This window comes from Neoarius graeffei, chromosome 4, assembly GCF_027579695.1.
Source record: "Neoarius graeffei isolate fNeoGra1 chromosome 4, fNeoGra1.pri, whole genome shotgun sequence".
NCBI lineage: Eukaryota > Metazoa > Chordata > Actinopteri > Siluriformes > Ariidae > Neoarius > Neoarius graeffei.
The window spans coordinates 104,608,205-104,619,090 of record NC_083572.1 but is presented as its reverse complement, the minus strand read 5'-3'; the positions used below and the strand labels follow the sequence as shown (position 1 = coordinate 104,619,090).

The following is a 10,886-nucleotide window of genomic DNA, read 5'->3' as shown; positions in this document are numbered from 1 at the left end:
TCACTGTTTGATGACACCAAATCAGCAGAGTTCAGGGTGATGATCAGAGAGCTCACTGTACAGGACACTGGGACGTACCACTGTGGAGTTGATAGAACTGCACAGTTCGACAATTATACAGCTGTGGAACTGAAGGTAAAGGAAGGTGAGTCTCCCACCACTGCCTTCTGTTTATCTCCCCAAAGCTTCAGTGTCATTAACAAACAAAGTACCGGCTAATCATACTTTATTAACATAAAAACTTTATTATTTATAACATCACTTCATTTGGTTTCTGATTGCCCTGTACTGCTCAGTTTGCCTGCTGTTTCACTCCTGCCTTTTTATGACCATGAGTTTTCTGATTTCAATTGTCTAACTGTGACCTGAACTTTAAGAAATTTTCATACAAATTGAATCATGTGCATCGTCAGGAATTTGCCAGAGAGACATCATCTTGAAAGAAAAATATTTTCTTAAAACTTGAATTCCAGTATAAAATTGTAATAGTTATTTCCAGTTTTAATGAATTGTGCATGATTTGAACTTGTTTTGAACAGGGGACTTGGTCTCTAGAGAAGTGAGAGCATATGCAAGGGGAGGAATCAACATCAAGTGCAGATATGAGGATGAATATAAAGACAAACCAAAATCTTTCTGTAAGAACGGAGCTGATCAGTGGTGTTTTAATCAAATAACAACAAAACTAAACAGTGAATGGTCACATGATGGCAGATTCTCAATTCATGACAGCAGAAGTGCAGGATTCTTCAGTGTGTTTATCAGAGAGCTGATTACGGAGGACACTGGAACATATTCGTGTGCTGTTGTTGTGTCTGATGAAATAGAGACCTACACTGTAGTGAAGCTGAATGTAGCAGAAGATGAGCAGCTATAATTATGGATTTTAGCAGAAGAAACATGTTGTGATTATATTTTTATGTAAATTTACTGTATGCGTGTTGTTAATCAGAGCTAATACACACATACACATATAAACTGATCTGATTGGTTTTGATTTGCAGATCTGTCCTATGAGAAGTCCATCAGTAAGACTGTTCATGTAGGAGGATATTTGAACATCAGCTGTAAATACCCAGAATCCCTCAGGAGTGACCCCAAGTTTCTCTGCAAGAAGACGCTGCAACAAGCTGCTTGTTTTTATAAAGGCTCTGTTAAAGAAAGTAGAAAGTATGTAAATGAGGGGAAATTCTCCCTGTATGATGACAGAGCAAAACAAATCTTCACTGTCAGTATTAGAAATGTGACTGAGCAGGACTCTGGTGAATACTGGTGTGGAGCTGAAGGAGCCGGGACATCTGATCATGGATACAAGGTTTATTTCACACAGATCAACCTGAGAGCGACTGGTGAGTTCGGAGAGACATGCAGACACATTATATGAACTATTCTGACACTACAGTGTCAGTGCACATCCTAACCAAGACTAACTTACAATATAATGATAATATAATGATAATTATAGTACAAAAATATTGTTGCTTCAGTACTCTTCCTGTGGTTTATCAGATGTACAAACAGCAGTCAGTATTTCTGAAGTTCCACACATACAAAATGTACACTGTATAGTGTTGCATCTGCACTGCTATCAGTCATATACTAGATTTACTCACTTTCTCATTCATTATCTACAGTGGTGCTTGAAAGTTTGTGAACCCTTCATAATTTTCTATATTTCTGCATAAATATGACCTAAAACATCATCAGATTTTCACACAAGTCCTAAAAGTAGATAAAGAGAACCCAGTTAAACAAATGAGACAAAAATATTATACTTGGTCATTTATTTATTGAGGAAAATGATCCAATATTACATATTTGTGCGTGGCAAAAGTATGTGAACCTTTGCTTTCAGTATCTGGTGTGACCCCCTTGTGCAGCAATAACTGCAACTAATGTTTCTGGTAACTGTTGATCAGTCCTGCACACCAGCTTGGAGGAATTTTAGCCCATTCCTCCATACAGAACAGCTTCAACTCTGGGATGTTGGTGGGTTTCCTCACATGAACTGCTCGCTTCAGGTCCTGCCACAACATTTCCATTGGATTAAGGTCAGGACTTTGACTTGGCCATTCCAAAACATTAACTTTATTCTTCTTTAACCATTCTTTGGTAGAACGACTTGTGTGCTTAGGGTCGTTGTCTTGCTGCATGACCCACCTTCTCTTGAGATTAGGGTTAGGCTACATCCACACGACAACGGCAACGAGATGTTATTTAAAAATATATCGCGTCCAAATGGGCAACGATCAGTAAAATATCAGGTCCATATGGCAACGCAACGCTTGCTGAAAACGATGCAATACACATGCCACACCTCTAGGGGCGCTGTAAGACGGTCCCTTCGGAGACACTAGAACAATAGAAGAAGTAAGGATGCATGCGCATAAACTATTATGCGCGAGACTTCATATTAGCCACAAAGTCAGGAAAATCTGTTCGTAAAATTACATTATAATGACCAAATACAATGAAAAGTATTTTTCCAGTCTCACCTCTGAAAGGTAATCCAATGTGATCTCGTTTGGACGGCAAACCTGTTGGTACAGTTAAACACAGCTAATCTTTATTCTCTGCTTTGACCTATCCAATATGGCGGCGAGGATGACGTATGATTCTACGTGGAAGGCGGCGTCTTTAATGGTCCGGAATAAATTGAATGCTACACATTGATGGATTAATTTGCTCTTCTACGCCCTTTTTGAGGAATGTATTGTAGGACTTAAACCAACATCTGAAGAGGTGAGATCGCTCCTTTTTTTCCCTATTTTTGCTGGCGGGATTGACTCTGCCCTAAGGGCAGAGTCTCTCTCTCTCTCTCTCTCTCTCTCACTTTGCACCATTACACAATAAATATTCACAGTGAAAATATTTTGTAAGCGCGTTTCATGAACCAAGTTATAGGATTTGTTGACAACTCTCATCGGGTTCGTTACACTTCTACCCGGCGTGAAGCACTCACAGTCATGTGGTTGTGACGTCATCATAAACAAATCCGTTCTACTCATCCAGACGACTTCACAACGGCAACGTTGCCAGATCTTTCCACTCTGGAACCCGCTCTCAAAAAGATTGCATTTTGGGCACCCAAAACGCCGGTGCCGTGTGGATGCCAGGCCTAAATGATAAGCAGTTGTATCGGAGTCACCTGAATCCATTGCCGTGTGGACAGGGACTCAGTTCATGGACAGATGTCCTGACATTTTCCTTGAGAATTCACTGGTATAATTCAGCAAGCATAATGATGGCAAGCCGTCCTGGCCCAGCTGCAGCAAAACAGGCCCAAACCATGATACTACCACCATCATGTTTCACAGATAGGATAAGGTTCTTATGCTGGAATGCAGTGTTTTCCTTTCTCCAAACATAACGCTTCTCATTTAAACCAAAAAGTTCTATTTTGGTCTCATCCGTCCACAAAACATTTTTCCAATAGCCTTCTGGCTTGTCCATGTGATCTTTAGCAAACTGTAGACTAGCAGCATTGTTCATTTTGGAGAGCAGTGGCTTTCTTCTTGCAACCCTGCCATGCACACCATTGTTGTTCAGTGTTCTCCTGATGGTGGACTCATGAACATTAACATTAGCCAATGTGAGAGAGGCCTTCAGTTGCTTAGAAGTTACCGTGGGGTCCTTTGTGACCTCGCCGACTATTACATGCCTTGCTCTTGGAGTGATCTTTGTTGATTGACCACTCCTGGGGAGGGTAACAATGGTCTTGAATTTCCTCCATTTGTACACAATCTGTCTGACTGTGGATTGGTGGAGTCCAAACTCTTTAGAGATGGTTTTGTAACATTTTCCAACCTGATGAGCATCAACAACGCTTTTTCTGAGGTCCTCAGAAATCTCCTTGGTTCCTGCCATGATACACTTCCACAAACACGTGTTGTGGAGATCAGACTTTGATAGATCCCTGTTCTTTAAATAAAACAGGGTGCCCACTCACACCTGATTGTCATCCCACTGATTTGAAAACACCTGACTCTAATTTCACCTTCAAATTAACTGCTAATCCTAGAGGTTCACATACTTTTGCCACTCACAGATATGTAATATTGGATCATTTTCCTCAATAAAAAAAATGACCAAGTAAAATATTTTTGTCTCATTTGTTTAACTGGGTTCTCTTTATCTACTTTTAGGACTTGTGTGAAAATCTGATGATGTTTTAGGTCATATTCATGCAGAAATATAGAAAATTCTAAAGGGTTCACAAACTTTCAAGCACCACTGTAACTAAACTTTCACTGCTTTAGATCCACGTGTCCCAGTTTCAACCCTGAAGCCAAAACAACCTTCATCATCGTCATCATCATCTTCATCACCACCATCATCATCATCTTCATCATCTGAGCCTACAGCAGCTTCTCCTCCACCAGGTTCTGCTCAGATCCCCATCACCCCCATAGTCTAACTCCATGACTTTGATGAATCTGATCCCTTATGATGGATCAGCATGTTTGTTAAATTGACTGTTTCTCTTCCAGGATTTCCAGCTTCCACTGTGATCCCTGTGTTTATAATTCTGCTGCTGTTTCTGATTGGAATCTCATTCGTCTTTGTGATTGTACTAAGAAGACGCAAGACGCGAGGTACCCACATACAAGCACAACACATTCTCAAATGTTGAACACATTCAGTTTAGTGTAACTGGTTCATGGTACAGCAGGTCCTATTGCTGCATCACAGTTTCAGTGTCCCGCATTCAATCCTGAGCTTGGGTTACTCTTTTGAATATCCCACTAAATAAAAACATGCTGGTAGGTGGGTATGTGATGCCCTGTAATGGACTAATGTAAAGCATTTACTGGAAATTAATGATTCATCACTGATTACAAAATATAACGAAATCCAAAATTAAAAATAAGATCATTTAGAACAATTGCTGATGACTTGGCTGCTGTTTTCAGCAGGTAGAGCTGCAACTGGCAGGAGTTTTATCGAAAGCTCAGGAAATGACCAAGAGGTAATTGTGTGTGTGTGTGTGTGTGTGTGTGTGTGTGTGTGTGTGTGTGTGTGTGTGTGTGACCAACACTTATTGTATTTTGCACAAAAAAGTGTGAAATTTTATATTTTTTGTTTCTCTTTGCTCGCATGTTCTGCTTGCTGTCTGTGAGTATGAGGAGATTAAAGACACTGGACGACTTTCTGCATCAAATGCTGGAACTTTCACAGATTTTTCTTCTGTACAACTACCAACAATCTCCTCTGATCCTCAATCTATTTATACAACACAGAATTACCCACAAGCCCCTGTGATTCTCTTGTTTATTCTACTGTTCAACTACCCACAATCCCCTGTGATCAGGACATCTACTCCACAGTTCAGTTACCCACATGTGTCTCAGCGGAGAAATCTCCTGAAAGTCTGAATTATGCAACAGTGAGATTTCACACCAAGGCCACCAGCTCTAATGATGGAGTTCCTCCGATTATCTTCAAGAAGGAAGAGCTCTCATGTGACTCTGCTTCAGTCAATCATGTTACTTCATGTGGCTAGTTTCTTATCATTCGGGATCTATTGCTTTCTTCAGGGGTGGAACGGTGGTGTAGTGGTTAGCACTGTTTCCTCACAGCAAGAAGGTTCTGGGTTCAAGCCCAGTGGCCAACAGAGGCCTTTCTGTGTGCAGTTTGCATGTTCTCCCTGTGTCTGTGTGTTTGCTCCGGTTTCCCCCACATGCAGGTTTGGCTAACTGATGGCTGTAGGTGTGAGTATGAATTGGTGTCAGCCCTGTGATGATCTGGTGACTTGTCCAGGGTCTTCCCTGCCTCTTGCCCACAGTCAGCTGGGATAGGCTCCAGCTTACCTGCAACCCTGCACAGGATAAGCAGTTACAGATAATGGATGGATGCTTTCTTCAGATATTTCTTCTTCTTCAACAACGAAGCCCAAATGGGTCACTTGATAGGTGATGAGGTCATGTCAGGTAGCTGGAAATCTACAGGCCATGTTTGAAGTAAAGATCAGTACATTGTTCTGTTGCTTAAAGGACATGGGACATGAAACATAAAAGCACGCTATATCAGTTTCTTTCCATTAAAAATATGAATTAATTGCATCAACAAATACAAAATCATCTATTAAATTCAGCAAAATCGTTATATTCGTGATGATTATATGGCATTTCTGCTCGACTTCCGATATGCATATTTTATAACCGGAAGAGCCGCTGTCATGTGATCATACGTCACAAAAACTTTCGGGCACAGCACAAGCGGGTAGATGAATGGAGAAGTGGATGACAAGAAAATTGTTTTTATAGTCTTTAAAGTACATTGGACATCATACATTGGACATCATGGTGTATTGTGCTGCTTATGGTTGCAATAATTCCAATGGGAAATGCCCTGGAGTAAGTTTTTTTGCATTCCCCAAGGACCCGAAGCTGAGGAAAGTGTGGGCTCACCTGCGCATGCGCAGTAGGCTTCGCGCATGCGCAGTAGGCTTGGTAGGACAACTTTACAGAACACCTGTTGATAAAAACTTTGCACCTACTGTTTCCCACAAACTGTATTCGGACCATTTCACTGAGGATTCTTTCAACATTAATACTCAGGTACTGAGCGATATTAATTCATGAAACAGGAAGCATAAGGATGAGAAAAAAAAAAACAGTTCAAATCGGGAAGCCGCGCACACCTGCGCCAGGCTGCACAAATGCGCACAGCTTCCCGACCCAAACCGCCTCTCTCTCATCCTTACACTTCATGCCTCATGCTCCATGAACCAACATCGCTATTTTTTTTAAAATCAGATCTGCGCGATTCAGCCGTGAAAAATCACGGCTGAATCCGGTGCCAGGGGACAGGGCAGGAATATTTTTGTTGATATGAGTGATCCAGTGTGATTTCGCGACCCCCCTGTTGAAGAGCTCTGCGCTAAGCTACTGAAAGCTGAGGTAAGGATTAGTATTATAATTTTGGGTGAATCAATTATTGATTATCATAATTCTGACTCGTTTCGCCATTTTGAATGTTTTCATCTCGGACTCTGGAAGCATTGTATCTCAATCAATCTCGAAAAATATCAGCAAAAAAAAAAACTAGCTTGCAACGGACTTTAGCTAGATCTATGATGAACTTTCAATGTATGATACAAAAATAATACTTCTTTCAACAGATCATTAGCCTTTGAGCAGAATTGTTTTTAACTTACCAGGATGTGTTATCGAGCCGACCGCTTTCAGTTTCATGAGGGCTGAATGAACTCTCACTCTCAGAATCATCTGACCCATCAGAGTAAATACAAGATCCATGTTCATGTGAATTTCCAGCTATCGGTTCGAATTGATAGGGTCTAACTTCACATCTCTGTGAAACATCGGGAATGTCACTGTCGATGGTGTCCATTTCGGTAACCTGTTTACATTAGATTCCCAAGCGCTGGCTCCTTGGAAAGTTTTTGTGACATCACGGGTCACGTGACCACCTAGCTCATTAACGAATCCTTGTTTTACGCTGATGTATAGAAAAACTTGAATAATGTGATGATTTTCACATTTTTGACGCCCTGCAGTGATTTAGATGGCATTTCTTATGTCCTTTATACATAATTATGCCCAGGTAAAAATCCATGTCCCATATCCTTTAAATTGGCCGGACTTGTCATGATCACCATGGGCAATTCCTCTCCAAACCACCAGAAGTCACCCTTCCTTTATTTTTTTTTTATTCTTCTTCTTTTGTTGTTTGCTCCACTTCCTTCCTTGATTGTGCATGTGTTTTGTGTCACCTAATTTGTTACCCTTATTTAAGGCCTGTGTTTTCTGTCCTCTAATGAAATATTGGGTTTTTCCTCAATGTCGAGGATCTTTCCTTGGTAGGACATGTCCTTCCAAGTCAGAGTCTTCAGAGGCGAGGCAAGACTCCTTCCTAACAATCAGAGAATACATAAATGTAACAGTGAAGTGAGTGTGCAGGTGTGTGTCTTCTTCCTCTGTTGTGTTATTGGCAGCTTGCAATCTTAGTACATTACCCCCCCAAGTGCAGGACTGAGGTTTGAATACGTTTGGGAATATGAATGCTCGAAAAAGAAAGAAAGAAAAAGTTAGTTTAATTATAATTAAGAACTTGAGTCATTATTAGAAATATGAAAACAGCTTTAGTCGTGGATTGTGTCCCAGGTTCTAAACTGCAGTCTATTTCATATCAACCCACATTTTGCCAATTTAGCTAAAGCCACCAGTTTTTTTTTTCCCCTGCATTCCAAAAGTATGTGTCCCCACAGTATAAACACACCCCAGACTGATGTTTTCCTGTCAATCTTTGACCTTAATTTAGGTTTGTGTCCCCTATATGCAGTCGTGTTGGTGTAGGTCATTGAAAAGGCCCCACCTTGTCAGTGTGCAGAGGATTGTGGGTGATTTAAGAATGAGAAGGAGCCACACCTGCATCCTTGAAAATTTGTCTGAAATAAGGATACAGCCCTTGGTAGAAATTGAAGGATCCTAGACATTGGATCAGTCTTTAGATGGGATTTGATGAAGTAGCGTCCTTGAAATGCAGCCTTTAAAGGATGTGTCCTTGATTTTGAGAAACTCTGATTGGGTTTGTTTTGTTATTGTTTGTTGTATTTTATTGCACCATAGGTCACGTTTATGTTCCATGTTCACTTCCTTTGCCTTGGCTCGCCTCAGTCTCGGCTCTTGTGACAGTTTTCTGAGATTTTGTGAGTTTTTCTGGTTTTTCTTTATTTCCCAGTTTCTTCTTCTTATTATTATTAAATAGTTATGCACTTCCACTTTGTGACAGGAATGGGTTTTTTAAAGATATTTCTTCCCAGTTGGTGTTTCCCCTCTATGGTATTGAGTTCCTGTGGGCCAGACTGAGGAGGACAGTGCTGATAATGAGCTCGTGTGATTCTGCTCCTCAGACCCCGACTAGGGTTTCCTCCACAGTCACACAGCATATTGGGCCTGCTCCCATTTTATTAATCACAAGCTACTGCCTGCCACTCTGATTGGAAGTGACCTCACAACATCAGTGGTCCAGTTATTTCTATGGTTTTCTTTAGTTTATGAAATTGAAATACTGATCCATAGCTGTGTGATATGCTGAGATTGGGGGCTGGCTGTAGTGGCCTAAAGCAAAACGTGTCAGTTTTGGAAAAGAAACAGTGAAATTAGTGCACTGCGCTGAAAGCATCTGGTATTGTCTTCTCTAATACTTACAGATTGTAGTATTTTTTATTTGTTTGTACAACCCCGATTCCAAAAAAGTTGGGATAAAGTACAAATTGTAAATAAAAACGGAATGCAATGATGTGGAAGTTTCAAAATTCCATATTTTATTCAGAATAGAGCATAGATGACATATCAAATGTTTAAACTGAGAAAATGTATCATTTAAAGAGAAAAATGAGGTGATTTTAAATTTCATGACAACAACACAGCTCAAAAAAGTTGGGACAAGGCCATGTTTACCACTGTGAGACATCCCCTTTTCTCTTTACAACAGTCTGTAAACGTCTGGGGACTGAGGAGACAAGTTGCTCAAGTTTAGGGATAGGAATGTTAACCCATTCTTGTCTAATGTAGGATTCTAGTTGCTCAACTGTCTTAGGTCTTTTTTGTTGGATCTTCCGTTTTATGATGCGCCAAATGTTTTCTATGGGTGAAAGATCTGGACTGCAGGCTGGCCAGTTCAGTACCCGGACCCTTCTTCTACGCAGCCATGATGCTGTAATTGATGCAGTATGTGGTTTGGCATTGTCATGTTGGAAAATGCAAGGTCTTCCCTGAAAGAGACGTCGTCTGGATGGGAGCATATGTTGCTCTAGAACCTGGATATACCTTTCAGCATTGATGGTGTCTTTCCAGATGTGTAAGCTGCCCATGCCACACGCACTAATGCAACCCCATACCATCAGAGATGCAGGCTTCTGAAATGAGCGCTGATGACAACTTGGGTCGTCCTTCTCCTCTTTAGTCCGAATGACACGGCGTCCCTGATTTCCATAAAGAACTTCAAATTTTGATTCGTCTGACCACAGAACAGTTTTCCACTTTGCCACAGTCCATTTTAAATGAGCCTTGGCCCAGAGAAGACGTCTGCGCTTCTGGATCATGTTTAGATACGGCTTCTTCTTTGAACTATAGAGTTTTAGCTGGCAACGGCGGATGGCACGGTGAATTGTGTTCACAGATAATGTTCTCTGGAAATATTCCTGAGCCCATTTTGTGATTTCCAATACAGAAGCATGCCTGTATGTGATGCAGTGCCGTCTAAGGGCCCGAAGATCACGGACACCCAGTATGGTTTTCTGGCCTTGACCCTTACACACAGAGATTCTTCCAGATTCTCTGAATCTTTTGATGATATTATGCACTGTAGATGATGATATGTTCAAACTCTTTGCAATTTTACACTGTCGAACTCCTTTCTGATATTGCTCCACTATTTGTCAGTACAGAATTAGGGGGATTGGTGATCCTCTTCCCATCTTTACTTCTGAGAGCCGCTGCCACTCCAAGATGCTCTTTTTATACCCAGTCATGTTAATGACCTATTGCCAATTGACCTAATGAGTTGCAATTTGGTCCTCCAGCTGTTCCTTTTTTGTACCTTTAACTTTTCCAGCCTCTTATTGCCCCTGTCCCAACTTTTTTGAGATGTGTTGCTGTCATGAAATTTCAAATAAGCCAATATTTGGCATGAAATTTCAAAACGTCTCACTTTCGACATTTGATATGTTGTCTATGTTCTATTGTGAATACAATATCAGTTTTTGAGATTTGTAAATTATTGCATTCCATTTTTATTTACAATTTATACTTTGTCCCAACTTTTTTGGAATCAGGGTTGTACTAATTTATTGAGCAACTGATTCTGGCACGTTTGCTTCATCATTTAAAGGAGCACATAATGGAATTGGGGCGTTTATA

The 10,886-nt window shown here is 40.7% G+C and overlaps 1 protein-coding gene across 1 annotated transcript; it reads left to right on the top strand.

Annotated features, from left to right (window-relative positions):
• On the top strand, window positions 1-5,503 carry LOC132884653 (CMRF35-like molecule 8). Its single transcript, XM_060918491.1, has 5 exons — window positions 1-145; window positions 1,005-1,349; window positions 4,260-4,382; window positions 4,491-4,595; window positions 5,352-5,503. The coding sequence occupies exons 1-5, from the start codon at window positions 40-42 to the stop codon at window positions 5,501-5,503; spliced, it is 831 nt and encodes a 276-aa protein (XP_060774474.1). The 5' UTR covers window positions 1-39.
• The last annotated feature ends 5,383 nt before the right edge of the window (window positions 5,504-10,886 follow it).

Coding starts and splice junctions, on each gene's coding strand:
- LOC132884653 (XM_060918491.1), top strand. CDS start 40: ATGATCAGAGAGCTCACTGTACAGGACACTGGGACGTACCACTGTGGA. Junction 146..1,004: donor GGAACTGAAGGTAAAGGAAG/GTGAGTCTCCCA, acceptor TTTGATTTGCAG/ATCTGTCCTATGAGAAGTCC. Junction 4,383..4,490: donor AGCAGCTTCTCCTCCACCAG/GTTCTGCTCAGA, acceptor TTTCTCTTCCAG/GATTTCCAGCTTCCACTGTG.